The 22,391-nt window shown below is 45.9% G+C and overlaps 2 protein-coding genes across 3 annotated transcripts in view; both read left to right on the top strand.

Annotated features, from left to right (window-relative positions):
* The first annotated feature begins 5,190 nt into the window (after positions 1 to 5,190).
* Positions 5,191 to 10,455, top strand: GSC2 (goosecoid homeobox 2). Its single transcript, XM_089490014.1, has 3 exons — positions 5,191 to 5,507; positions 8,147 to 8,394; positions 10,027 to 10,455. Exons 1-3 carry the CDS (start codon positions 5,216 to 5,218, stop codon positions 10,132 to 10,134), a joined length of 648 nt encoding a protein of 215 aa, XP_089346140.1. The 5' UTR covers positions 5,191 to 5,215; the 3' UTR covers positions 10,135 to 10,455.
* Positions 10,456 to 12,787: 2,332 nt separating this feature from the next.
* LOC149290014 (splicing factor ESS-2 homolog) overlaps positions 12,788 to 22,391 on the top strand; it is a 31,371-nt gene continuing 21,767 nt past the window's right edge. For both annotated transcript variants that reach the window (XM_089489809.1, XM_089489810.1), the window contains exons 1-8: positions 12,788 to 13,051; positions 14,389 to 14,557; positions 16,514 to 16,609; positions 17,146 to 17,315; positions 17,929 to 18,049; positions 18,644 to 18,777; positions 20,357 to 20,459; positions 21,840 to 21,949. In XM_089489809.1, the coding sequence (XP_089345935.1) occupies positions 12,899 to 13,051; positions 14,389 to 14,557; positions 16,514 to 16,609; positions 17,146 to 17,315; positions 17,929 to 18,049; positions 18,644 to 18,777; positions 20,357 to 20,459; positions 21,840 to 21,949 (1,056 nt within the window). In that variant the 5' untranslated portion in view covers positions 12,788 to 12,898. The remainder of the gene's footprint in view (positions 13,052 to 14,388; positions 14,558 to 16,513; positions 16,610 to 17,145; positions 17,316 to 17,928; positions 18,050 to 18,643; positions 18,778 to 20,356; positions 20,460 to 21,839; positions 21,950 to 22,391) is intronic.

Below are 22,391 nucleotides of genomic sequence, written 5' to 3' on the forward strand. Positions count from 1 at the left end.
ACAACAAGTGGCCCAACCGAACTGCCTGAGTGCTTTTGCCTTCTTTCCTTCCAAAATCCACCAGAGATGATGATGATGATGATGATGATGATGATGATGATGATGATGATGATGATGATGATGATGATGTACATTTCTAGACCGCTTACCTATGTACTAAGCGAGATCTTGTAGCCCCTTTGAGATCCACTGAAAGAAAGAAATTGGCAGCAGGAGCTTCCGTAGACTTCTCTCTACATATCCATGGATCCATAGAATCATAGAGCTGGAAGAGACCCCAAGGGCCATCCAGCCCAACCCCATTCTGCCATGCAGGAACTCTCCATCAAAGCACTCCCTGTGACAGCCATCCAGCCTCTGTTTAAAGACCTCCAAAGCAGGAGACTCCACCATCCTCCATTGAGGGAGTGTGTTTGACTGTTGACCAGCCCTCAGGAGGTCCCTCCTAATGTTGAGGTGGAATCTCTTTTCCTGCAGTTGCATCCATTACTCCGGGTCCTATTCTCTGGAGCAGCAGAAAACAAGCTCGCTCCACCCTCAATGTGACACCCCTTCAAATTAAGCAGGGACATATCCTCCTTGCATATCCTCCCACCCTGAGACCTTGCCATTGAACAACAGAACAATACACAGATTAGTATGTAAATCGCTCCTCCCAACCTAGACTCACACTGTGTGTGTGTGTGTGTGTGTGTACCCCACTCACTTCCAAGTCAGCATTCTCTGAAGATGCCAGCCACAGATGCTGCCAAAATGTCAGGAACAAAGTCTTCTAGAACATGGCCACATAGCCCCGAAAAACCCACAAAAATACTATGGGTGCTGGCTGTGAAAGCCTTTGACAAAACGCCCCTTCAAATAGTTTGTGTCTGTGAGTGTGTGTGTGTGTGTATGCACACACACACATCCTACTCACTTCCATGCCAGCATTCTCTGAAGATGTCAGCCACAGATGCTGGCGAAACATCAGGAATAAACTCTTGTAGAACATGGCCACATAGCCCAAAAAAACCACAAAAAACTATGGATGCTGGCCATGAAAGCCGTCGACTTCACCCCTTCCAATGTTTAAACAGGACAATCATATCACCTCTTAACCTTCTCTTCTCCAGGCTAAACATCCCCAGCTCCCTAAGTCGTTCCTCATAGGGTTTCATGGTTTCCAGACCCTTCACCATTTTGGTTGCCCTCCTTTGGACACGCTCCAGCTTCTGAACATCCTTTCTGAACTGTGGTGCCCAGAACTGGGCGCAGTATTCCTGGTGAGGCCTGACCAAAGCAGAATAGTGTGGCACTATGACTTCCCTTGGCCTCCTGGTTGCTGTGTGCGTGTGCCCTGCTCTCACCTTGAGATTCCTCTCCCTTGGCTTCAGGGCCAGCGAAGATGGGCCAGGCCCAGAGACTTGGCAACACTAGCAGCCTCACTTGGTCCACCTGTAAAATGTCCCCATTGCTTGCCTTGCGTGGGGCTCAAGCACCAAGCGACCCACAAAAGTTTGAGGCTCTATTGTGCAACTCCAGAGGGCTTTCCAACTTGGATGTTGGCTGGGCCAAGGATGTTCAAAGGATGCCTTGAGAGCCGACGGGCCCCCGTTTGGTTTTAAATCAACTCTTCCTAAAGCACCACACTTTGTTCAGTGCTTAATCTTTTCCTTTTTGCGCTCAGCTTCGCAAGGCAGGGGCAGGGGCCATCGCTCCTCCAGCTTCCACACAGAAAGATTTTCCAAACCTATAAATTCAATTTTGACAAATGAACAGCTAAAGCAGATTAACCTCTCTCTTTTTTTCTTTCTTGGTGGTAGTGGTTAATCCCTATAATGGTTTTAGAATCTCTTTCCCCAATAAGAAAACGATAAAAGGCCTTCTTTTCTATTCTCTTCATCCATATCTCGACATTGTCTCGGGCTTGTCTACATTTTTCCTGCCCCCGCTCTTGTTTTATTTTCCTCCTTTCTTTTCTTTTCTTCTAATACGGCATCGGGACCGAGATCTTATCTCGGTAAACACAACATCAATAAATCCCTTCTTCTTATTTGCCCCTTTTCAAGAACCGGGGCCCAAGGCAGTGCCGGCTTGATGGGGGATTTGATTACCGGCCCTTATCAAAAGTCTTCTTTGTGAAATCTAGGTCTTAAATCCCATAATTCTTGGATAAAAGAAGCATTACTAGTCTATTTTCACCAAAGTGAAAGGTATGGCGCGAATGAAAGAAAGCAATCAGCACAGAGACTAATAGGCTAAATGTATGGGGCCCTTGCATGGTTACGGCGTGGCCAGGGAGCCAAGCTGTGGGTCGGGGATTATGGAGAGCAAGCCGCTATGGCAGATGGGATTTGTTGGCCATGCGCATGCACGGATCTGCTTCAGGTTGTGCAATCGTCGACGCTTTAACTCCTCCGAAACAGCACCCTGTGTTTCTTGCACAATTGTTGCTCCCAGCTAGAGCAGACCTATTGCATCTGTTCCTGAATGGCAAGCTTGCATTGGGTCTACTCTAGTCGGGACTAACTATTGGCTTTAGTTCAGTACAGTCAGCCCTCCGTAGCCACAGATTCTTTATCCATAGATTCAAGCATCCGTGGCTTGAAATGATCCAATAATAATATACACTCAGCTCTCTGTATCCATGGATTCTTCATCCATGGATTTCAGCGGTTTGAAAATTTTCCAAAAATATATACGTTCTGAAAAGCAAACCATGATTGTGCCGTTTTATATAAGGGGCATCGTTTTACTGTCCATTGTATTTTATAGGACTTGACCATTCATGGATTTTGGTATCCACAGGGAACCAAACTCCAGCAGATACCAAAGGCACACTGTATATTCCGAAAAGCCAACCTTGATTTTGCCATTTGATATGAGGGGCGATATTTTACTGTGCCATTGCATTTAACGGGACTCAAGCATCCACAAAATGTGGTATTCAGAAAGTGTCCTGGAACCAAACCCCAGCAGGTACTAAGGACCCACTGTAGCATCCAAAATCCACAAAACAGTGATACCATTATGGGACCAAGCAAAATGAATGAAATATATGTTGCAAGCTTTCGAAGCCCCACTGGCAAAGGTGTTAAAAATCATACAGGAGAAAAGGATTTTTTTGGACAATGTTAGTTGCAGGCCTGCATTTTGTCAAGACGTTGTTGGTGTTGTTCTGAGTCCGGAGGGATGTCTATGCAGGCAGGCAATTCTTTCTCCTGGCCACATGGTACTGGGAGGCAAAGTATTTTAAAGTCCGGGAAATAAAATTTAAATTCTCTTAGCAACACACAAAGTTACGTTTTTTGAGATTGAGAATGTCTCAGTTCTTTGTGAGGCCACAAAGCCCTGATCGAGGGTTTTGGTTCTGTCATTATGGATGAAGTTGGGAAATAGAAGAACACACTGACAAACCTCCTCTGAAGAAATCTTGAGCAGAAACCTCTATTTTTTCCAGAAACAGTATGATGTAGTAGTGTGATGTTGGACCTGGGTTCAAACTCTGCTCAGCCTCAGAGGAAAGGAGTGAGAAACTGTGTTCATGTGCCTTAAGACACCTGTTGACTTATGGCGACTCCATTCATTTCATAGGGTTTTCTTAGGCAAGGAATAGTCAGAGGTGGGTTGGCCAGTTCCTTCTTCTGAAACATAGTACCTGGTATTCCTTGTCGGTCACCATCCAGGGACTAACCAGAACTCACCATGCTCAGCTTCCAAGATGAGAAGAATCTGGTGCCCTTAGGGTATTTAGGCCTAAATGACAAACTTTGTTGTTGCTGATGTTGTGTGCCTCCAAGTTGTTTCTGACTTATGGCAACACTATCATGGGCTTTTCTTGGAAGATTTGTTCAGAGAAGGTTTGTCTTTGCTTTCCCCTGAGGCTGAGAGAGTGTGACTTGCCCAAGGCCACCCAGTGGGTTTCCATGGCTGAGCTGGGAATTGAACCTAGTCTCCAGAGTCATAGTCCAGCACTCAAACCACTCCACCGCATTGGCTCAAATGACAAACTACCTCTGAATAAATCTTGGGAGGACCACGATAGGGCAGTCGACCTATGTCAAGGTGTGAAACTGGATTATTTCTGAAGTGTGGATGCAGCCCCAGAAAGAATCTGTTTAAAAAAGCGTAGCTCGATTTTCGCTGGGAATGACCAGCAAGATATCTCTTTCAGTGTTATCTGCTTTAAAGAAGCTTGCCTTTACTGTACAGAGACACGTTACATGTTTATGGATTTTACTGTGCCGTGGATTTTTGGGTCGGATCTGATTTGTCCGAGTTTTATTGTGAAGCCTGTCAGTCAGATCAATCGATGGTATAGATATTCAGCTTGGCAAGCTGTAGTGTTTTGGAGTGGGTGGGGTGGGAGACGGGATCCAAATGGCACAACTTTTCTTGTACTCTAAAGAGCAAATAAATTGGCATCGGGAAAAAGCCCTCACCTTGCAAAGCGTTTGGATTGCTAGTGTCATTTTCTGTTTTCTATTATCCTGCTAAACCTCCCCCCCCCATCTCTACCAGCATCCCCATATTGTGCGATATGACAGTTCCCTTTTGATGGGAAGGCTTTCATTTGGTCGAAGGGAAGGGGAAAAAAGATAATTTGCTCTTCTTTTTAAAAAGGAGTTAATCCTTCTGGGCCATTTCTGGCCTGGTGAAACAGCTTTTCTCTCTCCGCTCCCTCCGCCTTTCGATTCCCTCCCCATCTTGAACTGGAAGCTTCAGACACAATGGGTATCATAACCACCTCAAATCTACACTTGAGATAGAGAAATCAGATTTCCTTCTAGAGTCATTTCGGCCGGATTAGCTAAATCTTAGATCCACACTAACCCTTCACAAAGCTGTCAAGATTAGTTAGAATGTATTTTATTCCAACAAGGGGGGTTTATGGTTGTTGTTTTTTTCCTTTCCAAGAAGGATTATATAGATATATACGTATATATTTAGGAGGCGCTTGGGTGTCAAGCAGCAAGCTTAGTTGGACAGAGGCATAGGGCGAGGAGGCGGGGGGGGGGGTATACATGTATTTGGGTTGGCCTGGAAGCACACCAAATAAAAAGGCAGGGAAGGTTTGAATAAGACGCGTGGGCCACGCACAGAAGACAGTTTCTTAGTCCTCTTGGGCAACAGTCACTGTGGGGTTTGGTAAAAACGGGTTTCTTGCTTCCGCCATTACAGAATTAGGCCCCGTCCCGTAACGTAGAAGTGCTCCGGTTTCCAGACACCACTGAGGATGTCTGGAGAGACTCCTTCAGACAGAGATCTTGGGAAGAGGAGTATCAAGAGATCGTGCTCCTTCACCATTGAGAACATCCTTGCAGACCGAAGACCCCAGGTCCTTCTCCCGTTCTATTTCCGAGGGGTCTTGGACTGTGAACCCAAAGCGCTCAGTGCCCTGGGGAGCATTGCCGCCAGCTCGCTGCAAGACGAGGAGGAAGCTGACGAGGTGGATGTTGGGCAATGCAGTTGCTGTTGCTGCTCTCACAGCAGCGCTCCTTCGTGGCCGGAGACCCCCAACTGGTTCGGTAAGTCCCCTTGGGTTGGATGGCTCCATGCACAATGGAGGAGAGTTTCAGTTTGCAGATGATTGCTGTGACCATGGGCTTAGCTTGTTGTTGTTGTGAGCCTTCATGTCATTTCCGACTTATGGTGACCCTAAGGCCATGAACCTATCATGGGTTTTTCTTGGCAAGATTTGTTCAGAGAAGGTTTGCCATTGCCTTTCCCTGAGGCTGAAAATATGTGACTTGGCCAAGGTCCTCCAGCAAGTTTCATGGCCAAGCTGAGAATCGAACCTGGGCTCCAGAGTTGTAGTCCAATATTCAAACCACTATGCCATGCTGGCTCTCAGCAGGGCGGGATAATATTATGGCTTCTGGATCACATTCCATAGCCTTAGTCTACCTGGTGCCCTCCAGCTCCCTTCTTTCAGGATCAGAGGTCATCTCATCTGTGGCTGATGGGAGCCATGGTCTGAAATGTTGTTGTGGGCCTTCAAGTCTTTTCAAACTTCAAGGTGCCACATTCCAGAAGGCTGGTACAAGACCTTCCCTTGGGTTTGGTCAGTTTCTTCAGGCACTGAATTCTGACTTTATTCCATGGAGGTCAAAGCTTTGTATGTATCGCTCCAAAAGGTTCTCTAATGAGGCCACCTTTAAGACCCACAACTGCTTAGCTTCAGCAACATGCATTCCTTGGGTGCTTCTGCCTGTCTCTTTTCTTTGGATGCCTCAAGTGTTTCTCCAAATACTCAACTGAAATTTTAAGTTCCTGAAATGCTAGAAATTTGGGAACAGAAAGCAAATTTAATTGAGGAGGGTCTACACTTTTGCCAGTGCAGGAAATCTCTTGCTATACAGGTTGAGTCTCTCTTATCCAGAATTTAAAAATCCCAAATACTCCCCAAAAAACCCAAAATTGTTTTCATGGGTGGCTGAGAGAGTGACACAGGTTTGCTTTCTGATGGTTCAGTGTACACAAACTTGGCTTCATGCACAACATTATTTAAAATATTGTGTATAAAACTACTGTCAGGCTATGTTTATAAGGTATATGCGAAACATAAATGAATTTTGTGTTTTGACTTGGGTCCCATTTCCAAGATATCTGTTTATACGCAACTGCAGGCATTCCAAAATCCTAAAAAAATCAAAATCCAAAATACTTCTGGTCCCAAGCATTTTGGATAAGGGAGATGCAACCTGTATTATTCCTGTTTGGTGGTTATCTAGCCTTTAAGAACATCTAACAAAGGCAAGCTATAAATTGGTTATTCTTTTACGTGGCACAAGCTAACAGAGCTACGCATCTGCAGTCTGCCTTCCTTGGATGTTGTTTAAACTGTTATTCATTGACACATTTTTAATGTCTTATTTCATGTTTGGGAAGTATAAAACCATTATAGAACAGACAGAAGAGTGAAAAACATTTTGAACGTAGGGTGGGGGAAAAACACCAGTTCCTTTCTTCAGCTCGAGAGACGTTGGTCCCAGATGCAAACCTAATTTCCATGTTGTACTGTCAATTTTAGGCCAGCTTGGAACTCGTACAAGGTGCAGAATGACAACTCCTATTATCCCCAGTCCCTGTGGCAATGCCAAAATGATAGGAATTGTTGCCTTCCAGATCCAGAGGGTGCCAGGTTGGGGATGGATGCCTTAGTCTGCCTTGAGATGGATGCAGCACACATACCACTGCCCTTCCCCAGAAATGTTTTAAAAGTGAACCAAAAAGTTATTTTTTTTCCTGTTCTTTGAAGCCGCCAGGAGTGGCATTTTGACCTTAAACAGGTTTCTGTCATTTCTCAAACCTCAAGCCATATCCTATGAGGAACGACTTAGGGAGCTGGGGATGTTTAGCCTGGAGAAGAGACGGTTAAGGGGTGATATGATAGCCCTGTTTAAATATTTGAAGGGATGTCATATTGAGGAGGGAGCAAGCTTGTTTTCTGCTGCTCCAGAGACTAGGACCCGGAGCAATGGATGCAAGCTACAGGAAAAGCGATTCCACCTCAACATTAGGAGGAACTTCCTGACAGTAAGGGCTGTTCGACAGTGGAACACACTCCCTCAGAGTGTAGTAGAGTATCCTTCTTTGGAGGTCTTTAAACAGAGGCTGGATGGCCATCTGTTGAGTATGCTTTGATTGGGATTTCCTGCATGGCAGGGGGTTGGACTGGATGGCCCTTGTGGTCTCTTCCAACTTTACAATTCTATGATTCTATGATTCAAACCCTCCCAAATTCAGACTGGATGTGCCCTGCTGGCATTGCTGATTTGGTTTTTTTCTTCTTATTTTGAGCCGTAGTGGTGGGCTCTTTGAGGCAGAATATTGGCTCCTGGATCTTCTGAGGTTGCCCACCTTTGGGCTATATATAGCATACCATGCTCTAGAGCTCTCTAGTAAATACCCCACCCTAAATTGCAAACCCCAGGATCCCGTAGGTTGGAACCATGGCAGTTAAAGTGGCACACCTTCCAATTGTCCCGATTTGCCAGGGGCTGTTCCCAATTAATCCTCTGCCATCCCACTTTCTCAGATCCTTTTGAAATGTCCTGGTTTCTCTTTTCTCCTCCCAGCTTCTCCCTTTCATGGCATGGGATGGCCTAGGCTGCTTGTTTCACTAGGCAAACCAAGTGAATTCCAAATGTTTCTTTCCCAGCAGATGCCAGGTTTCCCTGGCCCATGCGGTTCTTCCACCCCATCGGCAGGCCGTGCAAGAACCCTCGTGGGAGTCAGAGCGAGCTGCAAACTTTTCACCAGATCCAGCGACGGACTCGCCGACACCGGACCATCTTCACTGAGGATCAGCTCCAGGCCCTGGAGGCCCTCTTCCATCAGAACCAGTATCCCGACGTCATCACCCGAGAGCATCTGGCCAACCGGATCCATCTGAAAGAGGAGAGAGTGGAGGTAAGGCTCAGTCTTACCCTGGGCTGCGATGAGTAAATAGAATCAAACAGAGATCAAGAATCATAGAGTATCATAGAATAGAATCATAAAATCCTAGAGTTGGAAGAGACCCCAAGGGCCATCCAGTCCAACCCCCTTCTGCCATGCAGGAAATCTCAATCAAAGCATCCCTAACAGATGGTCATTCAGCTTCTGTTTAAAGATCTCCAAAGAAGGAGACCACCACTCTCCAAGGCAGCTCTTACTGTCAGGGAGTAATTCCTAATGTTGAGCTGGAATCTCTTTTACACTAGCTTGAATCCATTGCTCTGTATCCTATTCTCAGGAGCAGGAGAAAACAAGCTTGCTCCCTCTTCAATATGACACCCCTTCAAATATTTAAAGGGCTATCCTATCACCTCTTAACCTTCTCCGACACACGAACAACCTGTTGAATAAAAAACAGAGCCTGGAAGTAACTTGTCAAAGACAACCAGTTACTTGGAATAAACTCTTCCCCCCCCCAAAAAAAAAAACAAAAACAAAGGTATTAACTACATTACTGGACAACTGTCACTTACCAAGGGATAACTTCGCTCTGGGTCTGTTTGTAGTACAGAATGCAGCATATCCTCCAACGGATTTGGCAGGGGCAGCCCAGATTAATCCTTTGCTGGCCCACTTTCACAGCTGAAATTAAAATATCCCAGCTTCTCTCTCCTCCTACCACTTTCTTCCTTTGTCTTTGTCTGGATATGATAAAGTCCTTAGCTCAACCTGCAAAAGGCATTTGCACCCAGTTAATTCAACAAGGGAGAGAGAAGAGAAGGGGGCAGAATCTTGTTCTTCCCAGTAGGTGCTGGCCAAAGCAAACTGCTCTGGCCTCTCCTAGTTTCCAGGTACATCCTCATTGGCACCTTTCCCATCTTGATCACACTCTGCTATTGGTTTTCTGTTTTTTCCTCTGCCAAATTTTCGTGTCCGCTTTTTGTCTGCAAAACGGCAAGGGCTCTTTTATAAGGCTGTGGTTTTGTAGTTTTTTGTGGGTTTTTCGGGCTCTGTGGCCATGTTCTACAAATGTTTATTCCTGACGTTTCACCAGCATTTGTGGCTAGCGTCTTCAGAGAATGCTGTCATGGAAGAGAGTGGAAAAGTATATATACCCCACTCTCTTCCATGCCAGCATTGTCTGAAGATGCCAGCCACAGATGCCGGCGAAACGTCAGGAATAAACTCTTCTAGAACATGGCCACAGAGCCTGAAAAACCCACCAAAACTATGGATGCCAGCCATGAAAACCTTCGATTGTGATTTTGCTTTAACAGCCATGGCTATGACTGGGGCCTGCAGCAAATATGCTAATATAGCCAGCCCTCCATATCCATGAATGCAAGTGTCCATGGATTGAAAAGATTCTCAAAAATATGAGTCCAGCAAGCAAACTCTGATTTTGCCGTTTGATATAAGGGACACCCTTTTACTATGCCGCTACATTCAACGGGACTTGAGCATCCATGGATTTTGGTACTCATGGCAGGGTCCTGGCACCAAACCCCAGCAGATACCAAGGGCCCACTGTATTATGCATTAACTCTCATGCTTTGACTAGTTGGCTTTGGGGGCTGAAAAATATTCTTTTTTTCCACCCCACAGGTTTGGTTTAAAAATCGTCGCGCCAAATGGCGGCACCAGAAGAGAGCCTCGGCCTCAGCGCTCATCCTTCAAGGTGGCAAGAAGCCATCGGAGGGAAGCTGCTCCTGAAGAGGAGTGTCCTTTGACTGGGCTAACCTTAGCAGCCCTTTTCTTTCTGTGTATAATTTTGGATTAGAATTAGAGGGGGAGAAAAAAGAAGAGAGATGCCTTTCCAGGGTCTTTTCATGCAACACAGTGATTCCACTTGAACACTTCTGGCTAGTGTAGTCTCTGGAGATTTGTAGTTTGGGGAGGCACTTGGGGCACTTAATGGCTGGGAATACTCAACGCTCCTCCCTGAACTGCGAATCTCAGGAGTCCACAAGGATGGAACCATACCAGTTAAAGCAGAATTGTAGTGCTGCAACAACATCTTTTTAAAGGCTTTAAATGTCAGGGGAGGGAGTAATAAACATTGTATTGCGACAGCTAGACCTGCCTAAGATCTTTTCTTGTTTCCTAATAAAGGCCCAATGGTTAAGGTTTCCATCCTCTAGAAAGTCATCTCCCAATGTACACCTCATTCTTTTCTTTCTTTGTTACTGCAAATTTCTTCATCTCAGTTTGCGTCCACACTGCAGGAATAATCCGCACCAGGAGTGATTTTGCACCATTTGCCATTGTGAACAATGATCCTTTGCCATTTTAAAAAAAGATTTTAGAGACATTGGCTGCATCTGCTCTGCAGAAATAATCCGGTTTGAGACTGCTTTAATGGCCATGGCTCAAGGCTAATTCTGGGAAGCGTAGTTTGATGCGGCCCCAGAGCTCTGCTATGCTTCCCAGAATCCCATAACTTTGAGACATGGCCATTAGGGCGGTATCAAACCGGATTATTTCTGCAGCGCGGATGCAGCCAAACGTCTCTAATTTTTTTAAAAAGGGCAAAGGATAATAAAGGCGAGATATAAGAAATTAAAATGATAATGATGATGATGATGATGATGATGATAATAATAATAATAATTCAGGACTGCAAGCAGTGCAAAATCACTCCTGGCGCATCCAGAAGGGGGTCCGCCATCCAAGGAGGGCCTCTCCCAATGGGTAAAAATGGCCTCCTGCCAACCCTCTCCGGTAAAGAAAGCAAATTCTGAAAGCCTGAAGCCTGCTTATCTTTGCTGGGCGCCCCGATGTTGGAAGGAGTCTCACTGGGCAAATCCAGGGGCCAAAGCAAATCATCAGGCGGAGTGGTCTCAAGACATTTTGCTGCCTGAGACAAAGGAGGCGATGGTGCCCTCTTCTACTTTCCAAGGGTAGAAGGTGCACCGGATGGCAATTGACATGTGCTTGGGCATAGGCACGGGAAGAGATCCCAAGGGCAAGACAGGGCAACATAGGGACCACGGAGAGCTCCATGCTCTAACACTTAGTGGCAGTTCCCTGTGTCCAATGTTAGACCTGGCCCTCCCTGAAAACCAAAGTCTGGCCTATGTACAACAACGCACTACACTGTTATAGTGCTATTCTCAGCTGGAGAGGCTTCGCTGAACTATAAATCCCAGGATTCCACCAGAGGCAGCTGTAGCTGTTAAAGTGGAAGCATGGCAGTGTGACAGTGCAGTGGGATAAGACTCAACTCAGTTTATCGATTCTCGAAAGCCTTATAGCAACCCTCTCCTGGGGTTTTCTTGGCCAGAGTTGCTCCGAAGGGGCTTGCCACAGGCCCTCCTCTGAGGCCGAGAGAGAGTGATGCGTCTAACAATGTTTTCAGCCTGCGGTTAGGAACACGCAGAGAGAAGGCTTCCATCAACCTGGAAATAGTGGTCCAAAACCCACTGCAGAAACCATCCAGTTTGAGAGCGTTTGAACTGCCCCTGGCTCAATGTGAGGGGATTCTGGGAGCTGTAGTGCTTATGTGAGCCCTTGAGCCATCTCTGTCAGAGAAGACCTTGAGCCCACTATAATCTACAATTCCCAGGATCCCCTAGCATTGAGCAAGGGGCTCAGACTAGATGATTCCTGGAGGAGCTTTGGGCCTTTGAAGCCCCTTTGTTGTGGGACCTGAGAAAGAATGGCTGCTGTTGTGGACTTCAGTTCTCATCAGCCCCCAGCCAGCCAGGTCAGGGATGATGGGACTTGTGGTTCCAAACCTCTGGAGGGCCAAAAGCTTCCCTCAGCCCTGGGACCCAGATTCCCCTTGTGTTCACACCCACCAATAATAATAATAATAATAATAATACATTTTATTTATATACCGCCTTTCCAAGAAAGGATCAAGGCGGCTTACAAAAATGCATAAACAACGACATAAACAATACAAGCGATAAACAATTAACAAACCAAGGCAAATGCAGTCTGGGGGAGGAGCTTGTGTTTGTTTGTTTTTTACAAACAACACCCCTGTAGTGTTGTCCTGGTGCATCTACACTGTAGAAAAAAGGCAGTTTGGTCCCGCTTCAAGGGCTCCAGCCTCTGGGAGATGTAGTTTCCCCAATCCCTAGCTCTTTAGACGTCTCTGTCAAAGAGGGTGTGTGTGTGTGTGTCTCACTTTACAGCGCCCGTGGCAGTTAAAGCGGAGTCAAACCGCCTCAATTCTGCAGTGCAGAATCCCCCCCAACCTCTGAAGGGCGTCCAACCACAACCGGAAATCGCTGCGCCTGGCTACCTCTCCGCTTTCCCTTACCTCTATGGGGCGTCAGGCGTGACGTCATCCCCGACGAAGGGGCGGGGCTCGAGGCCTCCGCGAAAGGAGCAGCCGCGTCTGACGCAACCTGGACGGAAGGTGAGGGTTCACTTCCGGGGCTCGGCGCGTCCTTTCCGGAAGTGGAAGGCCCCTCAGGCTGCTTTGGCCGCCTCAGAGCCCGAGGGCCGTCGGAGTGGGTGGCGAGGGATGGAGCAAGCCGGGGAAGGGTCGGCGGCCTCGACCCGGGCGCTGGTGCCGGTCCAGGCCGAGTCCCGCGCCGTCGTGGAAGCCGGGAAGGAGGCCGCCCCGGAGGCCCCCAAGAGCCGCAAGAGGGTCCTGGACGAGGACAGCTACATCCAGGTGAGGCGGGAACCAGGGAGGCTGGAGCCCTGCCCTTTCCGACCGCTTTCCTTGCCCTCGCTCCAGCCTGGGGCACCCGGGGATTGGGGCACCCGGGGTCCAGGCCTGGAGGCTTTGGACCCCAAACCTAGCCCCGATTCACATACGAGGTCGATTTATAGTCCTTGAGTCTATGCAGTATGTTGTACCCCCCCCCCCCTTGGCTCTTGGGGAGAGTCGGGGAGGAAATTATTATTCATATGATTATTATTGATACTCATCACACTCCAGGGAAACCCGCTCCAAGGCGGGACAGTTCTGCTTCACTGAGGTCCTTTCTTCAGCAGCTTGTGATCTACCTGATCTGCTCTTTGAAATCTGCAACACCTCCTTTCCAAATTCATAGAATCACAGAATAATAGAGTTGGAAGAGACCACAAGGGCCATCCAGTCCAACCCCATTCTGCCATGCAGGAAATCCCAATCAAAGCATCCTCATTCACAGATGGCCATCCAGCCTCTGTTTGAAGACCTCCAGGGAAGGAGACTCCACTACACTCCGAGGAAGGAGTGTGTTCCACTGTTGAACAGCCCTTACTGTCAGGAAGTTCATGTTGAGCTGGAATCTCTTTTCCTGCAGCTTGCATCCATTGATCCGGCTCCTGTTCTCTGGAGCAGCAGAAAACAAGCTTGCTCCCTCCTCAATATGACATCCCTTCAAATTTTTAAACAGGGCTATCATATCACCTCTTAACCTTCTCTTCTCCAGGCTAAACATCCCCAGTTCCCTGAGTCGTTCCTCATAGGGCAAGGTTTCCAGACCTTTCGCCATTTTAGTCGCCCTCCTTTGGACACACTCCAGTTTCTCAGTGTCCTTTTTGAATTGTGGCGCCCAGAACTGGACACAATATTTCAGGTGGGGCCTGACCAAAGCAGAATACAGAGGCACTATTACTTCCCTTGATCTAGACACTATACTTCTATTGATGCAGACTAGAATTGCATCGGCCTTGTTAGCCGCCACACTGTTGACTCATGTTCAACTTGTGGTCTACTTGGACTCCCAGATCCCTTTCACATGTAGTTTCATTCAGCCAGGTGTCCCCCATAATCCTATATCTGTGCATTTCATTTTTCCACCCTAAGTGCAGTATCTTACATTTCTCCCTGTTGAAGTTCATTTTGTTAGCTTTGGCCCAACTTTCTAGTCTATTCAGGTCATTTTGAATTTTGATCCTGTCCTCTGGAGTATTAGCTACTCCTCCTAATTTGGTGTCATCTGCAGATATGATAAGTATACCCCCAATTCTATCATCCAATTGTACCAGAAAGAGCAATTGTAAATTTGTGTCTTGCAGAGTCTGGAGAAAATAATCCAGCGGGATTTTTTCCCTGATGTGGAGAAGCTCCGAGCTCAGAAGGATTATCTGGAGGCAGAGGAGAGTGGTGACTTGGAGAAGATGAGGCAAATAGCCATCAAATTTGGTTCCTCCCTGGGCAAATCTTCCAAAGACACCCCTGCGCCATGTAAGACTTGGGAAGGTTTGGACCATTGGGATTGATGGTTATTGCAGGTTTTTGAATCACATTGCATTGTCGTCGTTTCATGTTTTTATGGGTTGAAGACATATCTACAGATGATTTTTATGAGATGTTCTTGCTTGTAGTTCTGTTCTGGTGTATAGTTTTTGTATTGCAAGAGGAGCTGGCACCATTTTGTAGCCCTCTTTGCTGTCATAGTGGTAAACTGAATATTTCCAATGTCTAATTTTGTGTTTCACTACCTGTGCAGCCTTGGATGTGACCTCTGAAACATTGATCTGTTTTACTTGGCACTTCACATGAGCTGTGTCCGTTCTGAATTGAGGCTTCCAAATTTGATGGGATGGCAAACATTAGTGGGTCGAAATATGGGAGTTTGCCTCTATATTGAGTCAGAAAATTGGCTTTTCGACCTCAGTATTGCCTATGTCGCTTGGTGGCACCGTATGGTTTCAGATACAGGCTTTTCAAACCCTCTATGACAGGGGTAGGCAACCTTTTTGAGCTGGGGGCTGGGTTGCTGTCCCTCAGACAACTGGGGGGCCGAAGCCAGGGGGTGGAGCTTCCACCCTTTGGGAGTGGGGCCGTGTGCTGGGGGCAGAGCTTCCACCCTCCGGGGCGGAGCCGCATGCTGGGGGCAGAGCTTCCACCCTCCAGGGGCCAGGCCTCCTCCTCTTTGCCAGCCCCGTCAGAGGCCGGCAAAAAAGCCGGCGGAGGCCGCCAGCGCTGGAGGCCTCCCCCTCTATGCCGGCCCCTGACCGGGCCCCAGGCCCCGTCAGAGGCCAGCAAAAAAGCCGGCGGGGGCCGCCAGCGCTGGAGGCCTCCTCCTATTTGCCGGCCCTTTTGCTGTCGCTGGGGCCCTGCAAGAGGGCTCCGGCGGTGGCAGTGGGTCTCTGGGAGGCCCTTTTGCCGTCGCCGGGGCCCTCTTGGAGGGCCCCGGCGACGGCAACAGGCCTCTTGGAGGGCCCCAGTGACGGCATCGGGCCTTCCAGAGGCCGCCGCCAATGGCGGCGAAGTCTCGCGCGACCTTTCTTGTGGTCGCACGAGACTTCGCCTCTAGGCCGCCGCCATTTTGAGAAATAAAATGGAGCCCAGGAGCGGCAAAAAGCCGCAATTGGAGGCAGGGGCAGGCAGGGGCCGGCCGAAAGGCCTCCGCGGGCCAGAGGTTGCCGACCCCTGCTCTATGGGCTCAAGAATACCCAGTCATCTTTCTTTATCAACCAGAAATAGTGAGTATGTGCTGCACATACGAATGTTGTACTGTGTGCATTTCACATGACAAGCGAATCTAGAGATCTCTAGCAACTTTGGCTTGTCATGAACTAGCAATTTGTTGATGCATGCTCTCAGTCACTCCCATTTGAGTAGCTAAACAAACTGTAAAACCTTGCTGTCCAGTTGGTTCATTTCAGGGATGGGAGTAAAGCACCTCCCCCCCAAAGATGTTTTTGGACTGCAACTCTTAGCATTGACTACACTGGCTAGGACTGATGAGAATTTGAAGTCTCACACTGTCTGGAGGGCTTCATGGTTCTTACTCTGGTTTGTGGTATCACCTGATGTTGTCAGCTTCCCATTTTTGGCTTATTCCTGCTCAGCCAAGGGAAATCCCAGAATATTTTTCTGGTATGTTGAGAGTGAGAAAACCAGAGAATGCTGCCCCCGTCCCAGACATGGTAAATCAGTAGTGGAGAACACCTTTGCTCAGCTGCTACTGCTTGCAGAAGTGGTTGAACAGTATGCACCAGCACACTGCTTTTTCATGATAAACCAGGTTTGCTCTGAGTCTGTGGCTGGTGCCATGAGAACACGATCAACGTCTTTCAGGATGGAGGAGGGTAAGAATGGGACCGGGTGGACTAACAAGTCACGGACCATGTGTGATTTGACTTCTCCTGATTTTCTGTAAATTTATCTCATTTTAAAATCGCTTTTGAACAGATGTTACTCCAGCAACATTTGAAACTCCTGAGGTTCATCCTGGTGATCCCACCATGTTGAATAAACCCAAGGTGCCAGCGAAAGCCCGAGAGGAAGGTACGAAACACTAGTGCTCTTGGTTGTTCAAACTGTTGTCGAGAACGATACAAAGGGATTCCTTCTACTAATTCCAGTTAATGAAATGGGGAGGGACCGTAGCTGGAGGATAGGGGATATGCTCTGCATGCAAAAAAGTCCCAGAACTTGTCCTTGGTGAAGGACTGAAGAACAGGCCTTACACATGTTGTTGGTCTGCAGCTCCCATTATCCCTCAGCATTGGCTACACTGACTAAAGTTGATTGGAGTTGCAGTCCAACAATGTATGGAGGGCCATAGGTTGCCTTTCTTATTATCTCTAGTTGGATGGATTCAAGTTTCTGGTATATATAGGAAGTTGAACCAGCATGGTGTAATGGTTTGAGTGCTGGACTATAACTCTAGCGACCAGGATTCAATTCCTTGCTCGACCGTGGAAACCCACTGGGTGACCCTGGTCAAGCCACACACTCTCTGCCCCAGAAAGCCCCATGATAGGGTTGTTTGGAGTTGCCATAAGTTAGAAACAGCTCTTTCTGAATCCCTCTTTCTGCAGGGGAAGCAGGAGAAGAAGAGAACAAAGATACCTTGCCCAGCCTAGACACCTTCCTGGCAAAACATACCAGCGAGGATAATGCTTCATTTGAGCAGATCATGGAAGTGGCTGAAGAGAAGGAGAAAGCAAGGCATTCTTGGCTGTATGAAGCTGAAGAGGAATTTGCCCAGGTGAGGGAAGGAGCTTGTCTTTCTAATGTCTTTAAAAGGCTCCCGTATTGAATGCTTGTCTTCCATTGGTCCAACAGCTTTACCTTAAGGAGGAGAGTTTTTCCATTTTATTCTCTTCTGAGATGCTGTTCGTTGAGCAATGGCCTGAAGTATTTATTTATTTATTTATTTTATAGTCTACTTTCTTCCAGTATTGCATGGGTCAGGCAGCAGTGCTTGGGGCCATATTTGGCCTTTGCACCCCCTCCAAAAACCTGACCTGGAAGTGACTGGATACTATTTTCTACTTTGGTTTCTGGAGTTTGAGGGGTGGGTGAATTTGACAGGTTTGCAGGGTGGAGTTGACAGTAAATAATGGTAATTGATAAGTTTGGAGGAATTTCTCTGCCAAAAATTTTTATGGAGGACTTTTTTTGAGGGCTTGGGGGAAGCATAGCATATGGGTTGTGCGGCTTGCATCATGCACTTTATAAATCCTGTGGTGGGAGGATGTGTTCCCTGCACTCCAAAAATGTAAAGTATTAATTTTGTATTCCCTACTAAACTGGATGTCCATTTTTCTGTACTGTGGTCCAGAACTAAAGTTGTCTTTAAATTTGAATTTCTCTTTCAGCGACATCAAGAGCAGCTGGCACTTCCCTCCGCTGAAAAGCAGCTGGCCTTGACTAGTGGGAAAGCTGGAATAGAGACATGGGAATATAAGGCAAAGAATTCCCTGATGTACTATCCACCAGGTGAGGCAAATGGTGTTGCAAGCGTCTCCATCAATTGATGGTACCCCAAAAGCACTGTTTGTGCTCAGCTTACAGTATTGTTGTATAACTGTTACTTGCTGCTCATTTGGTAACATTGTGATTGCACAACATGACATAGTGGTGTTTGGTGAAATCTGGCATGTTCTGATTTGTGAGCCTGCCTCTAGATAACAGGCTGTGACGGGTTAACCAACCATTAACCACAGTCTGAATCCATTGATTGTAGTTGTCTGGCTTGTTGAAACAATGGCTTGTTGAGTCAACCTGCAACTGTGTTTTGTTCCTAGCTTGTTTCTCCAGCTCTCTACCTTAGTCCTTTCTAGTGTTATCGGAGAAGGAGGAAAAAGGTTCTTTACTTTATCCACACTCTGGTGTGAGACTCAAGGAACAATGAAAACAAGATTGCTGGGAAACCCATGCTCCATTTTTTTTCTTGTTAGATTTTCAATTTCTTTTTCAGCTCTCTTATTAAGTTCTTACTGCAATACATTTTAAAATCTAAAAATGGCATAAGTTCTGTCTCCCTTTTCTGTGATAGTCAGACTTCTTTCTGTTATGTTTTTGTCTCTGCAGGTGTTCCAGATGAGGAGGAGGTATTTAAAAAGCCACGAGAAGTGGTCCACAGAAACACCCGCTTTCTGAAGGATCCGTTCAGCCAAGCAGTGAGCAAATCCCAGCTCCAGCAGGCAGCGGCCCTCAATGCTCAGGTAGGGACAAGAAAGCTCACTAAGACTGAGCCAGACCTTTTCCATGCCTGTTTTACTAGTTTGGGTTCTATATTCCCCAAATGTCAAAATGGCTAAAAGCAAATCATGTCAGTATAAAACACTGCAAAAAGGAAAACCAGTCTAACTTAACATGCTAAAAGCAGAGCTTCTTAAAATCCTGCTGTTCATTAAATGCCATTTAAGCAAGAGAGAGCAGCTTGAGCAAGTCAGCTCCGGCAGGGAGGGCCAGATGTAGAAGACTTCACTCTGCTCTTAAACCAGCATTTAATGTTTTAAAAAGATGTTTTTATTTAATTATTAAGAGTCATACATTGAATATTGTTTATTGTACAATACATAATTGTATATATTTCCTACATTCTATTACAATTTGTCTAAATATCTTTAATATCCCATCTCAGTGCTCCCCTTCCCTGGAGCCATTTTCATCCTTATATTCCATCCAAAATCTCAATTTTCCATCTTCTTTTCTCAATACTTTCACAATAAATTATTTCCAAATTCCATCAAAATCACTTTTTTTCCATAATCCCTTTTTTACTTTCAATTTGCATGTCAAGTTATCATTAGTTGCTAATTTTCATACCTCTTTATACCAATCCTCCAAATCTACAGTTATTTTTGTCTTCCAGCATCTTGCTACAATTAATCTTGCTGCTGTAAGCAAACTTGTTACCAAATCTTTTTCTTCTTTTTTCCATTTCTCTAAGTTATATAATGATAATAATACTATATTTGGACATTTAATTTTTAAATTTGTCAGTACTAGCTTACTCTCATTTTGGGAGGTGGCATGTAAGCTGCAAGGCTGAGAACTGAACTGGGGTCTTCAAGGAAAGAAGTAACATTGTTAGAGCAGGATAGATTGTGTTATCTACCAACTGGTAGCAGCTCTCCTGTCTCAGAAGCCTCCCTTAACTTTCCCCTTTTCTCTGAACCTTTTCCCCCCCAACTAGTTTCAGTTGGGATTGAAGCTATGTGCTAAATTTTACCTCTCAGCTTGAGGTTCTCCCTTGTGCTCTCTTGATGGCTCTCCTCTGTACTCCCTTGATTTGGAAGGCACCAGCAATACAGTGCGCTCGCGTTATACGTGGCTTTCAGGGTGCAAGGGGCGGCGCATACCATTTGGATGAATGGGGCGCTGCCACATGCATGAGCCCCATTCACTTGAATGGGGCTTGAGCATGTGCGGTATTTGGCTTACGTGGGGGTGGTCCAGAACGAATCCCCCGTGTAAGCCAAGCGCGCACTGTATTGTATTTTAGATGGCAGGTTAAGAGTTCCAAAATTATTCTGCAAGGTTTTTTGTGGGTGGTCTATATTTCTGAATTTTCCTCTCTTAATTTTGACTTGGTTATGTTTTTCTGCCTTGGATTTTAAGTGTTTCATTGTTCTTATCTGAGTGGTGTTTTTCTAAACAAAAAAATTCTAAGCTGCTTTGGATAAAGAGATGTCAGAATGTCAAACGTCTTTAAAAATTGTTTATAAAAAGATAGGCTGAGCTTTGAAAATGCCTTGCGATGGTTGCTAAGCAATATTCTCTCTCTGTTCAATTTAGTACAAGCAGGGTAAAGTTGGTCCTGATGGGAAAGAGCTCATCCCCCAAGAATCCCCCAAGGTGAACGGTTATGGATTTGTGGCCACCCCGTCCCCTGCTCCTGGTAAGAGGAAGAATTGCATATTGCTTTGTCAAATAAATAAATGGGATTGCTGTTTAGCAAGGCGGAACTATGTTTTGTTAGCAGGCATGGCTAAATGCTCAGCCTCTGAGTATGCACACATAAACAGGAGCAAAATTGTTAATTGAGCACCTGCATTTGCAGATAAAGTAGTTAAATATGTTGCTACAGTTCTGACCAAGAAAACAGCACACCAGCAGAATAAATGTTTACCCAAGGGGTCATGTTATGTTACATACAAGTGCAAGTATATGTTAGAGTAAGCTTGGAACTAACCCAGGGCATCTGTGCTAAGTCTTAAGAGAAACCTCCTAACTGTGAGCAGTGGAGGATGCTGTGTTGGGAGGTAGTGAGCTCTACTTTGTTGTTAGTATGTAAGTAGAACCCATACCAGACAAGCATGGCTAGTGAAAATACTTAAATAACTGGAACAGTACTACTTTGGAAAATGTTGTTGGACTGTGTTGTTACAGCCATTGAAGTGTGACATATTTATCATTGAAAATTATTCTACTGAAGGAGGACATTGAAATGACTTCACCAGTTTCGGGAATGGCCGTCCAGAATCTTTTGGAATTTTGGCAGTATAAACATCATTTGGAATTTTTAGCCAGTGTTCACAGACTGTATTGGTACAAACCTGAATTCATTATGCGTTCCTTCAAATCATGTTAAGAGTAGATAAGAGTTACTTTTCACATGTGTTTACAGTCTGTCTTATGAGTACATTAAATTCTGTTTAGCCCTCCATCTCTGTGTGTGTTGGTCATGGTCTACTTGTTATCTGCATGGGCTGTTTGTTTGAATTGTTCGGAAATTTTGTAGCCTTCATTGACTGTATTGAGTCGGATTTGCGTGTCCTTACGGGTTATGTTAGTAGATATCAAAGTATATTTGCAGGTTGCATTATGTGTAGTTGATAATCTCTTGTAGACTTGGGATTTTGTAGTTGTTTACCATTCGTCAAAGGTTCATGTCATTGCTACTATCATAGTGGGTTATTTTAATACATATTTTATATGATTCAGCTGTTTGCTTTAGGTATTTTCACTAGCTTTGGCCTTGTTTGGTATGAGTTCTTGTGTTTGGGATTGTTCCCATTGGTATTTTTTTAGACTTTAAAGCACGGCTCGTGAATCATCTGTGTGGGATGCTTAATAGACTGGATGATCTCCAATGTCCCTTCCAATCCTGTGGCTTAACTGGCTTTGGGAGGAGTCTGGAGCAGGGCTGGGGTTTATTTTATTTATTTATATCCTGTCTTTCTCTTGGCATGAGACTCAAGGTGACTTACAGGAATAGCTTGTGGAATTTGCTTTCTCCCTGTTTCATTCAGATTGACTCGCAACATTCTTTTCATAGGTGTGAATGACTCTCCTCTGATGACGTGGGGGGAGATAGAAAGCACCCCCTTGCGCTTAGAAGGCTCCGACACACCCTATGTGGACAGGACCCCCGGACCGGCTTTTAAGGTATTTGACAGTTCCCACATGAAACCAGCATCCTTTCTGTCTGATGTTGTATAAACAAGGCAGAACCTGCCTGCACTGATACTCATCCTCAGGCCTAGCAAAAGTTGCTTTAAAAAGCACCAGGATTTTACCTGTTACCCTGTAGTCAGAAACATCTACTCTGTTTGTTCGGCTTGGGGTGGAGCAAAGCCCAGAACTGTCTGTATCTGGAATGGAATTCATCTGGACAGCACTGGGTTGGGAAATGCTGCTGTAGCTGCTGGTTCAATTCCATCCTCCCATCTGAACAGTGTTACTAAGTTCAATGCACTTCTAGAGCAGAAGCTAATCTCTAGAAGCATGTTCGTCATTTGTAAAACGAAACAACAGTGTCTGGTAGCATTTCAAAGACTTAACAACTTATGACATGGATTTGCATTGCTCACTTCAGGTACATGCATGG

This window comes from Sceloporus occidentalis, unplaced genomic scaffold, assembly GCF_023333645.1.
Source record: "Sceloporus occidentalis isolate IW3139 unplaced genomic scaffold, rSceOcc1.0.p SCAF_41, whole genome shotgun sequence".
Taxonomy (NCBI): Eukaryota; Metazoa; Chordata; class Lepidosauria; order Squamata; family Phrynosomatidae; genus Sceloporus; species Sceloporus occidentalis.

Bases quoted from the DNA above. Each gene is read 5' to 3' on its own strand.
- GSC2 (XM_089490014.1), top strand. From the start codon at position 5,216: ATGTCTGGAGAGACTCCTTCAGACAGAGATCTTGGGAAGAGGAGTATC. The intron at 5,508-8,146 runs GTAAGTCCCCTT...CTTTCCCAGCAG, and splicing joins GGAGACCCCCAACTGGTTCG to ATGCCAGGTTTCCCTGGCCC. The intron at 8,395-10,026 runs GTAAGGCTCAGT...TCCACCCCACAG, and splicing joins TGAAAGAGGAGAGAGTGGAG to GTTTGGTTTAAAAATCGTCG.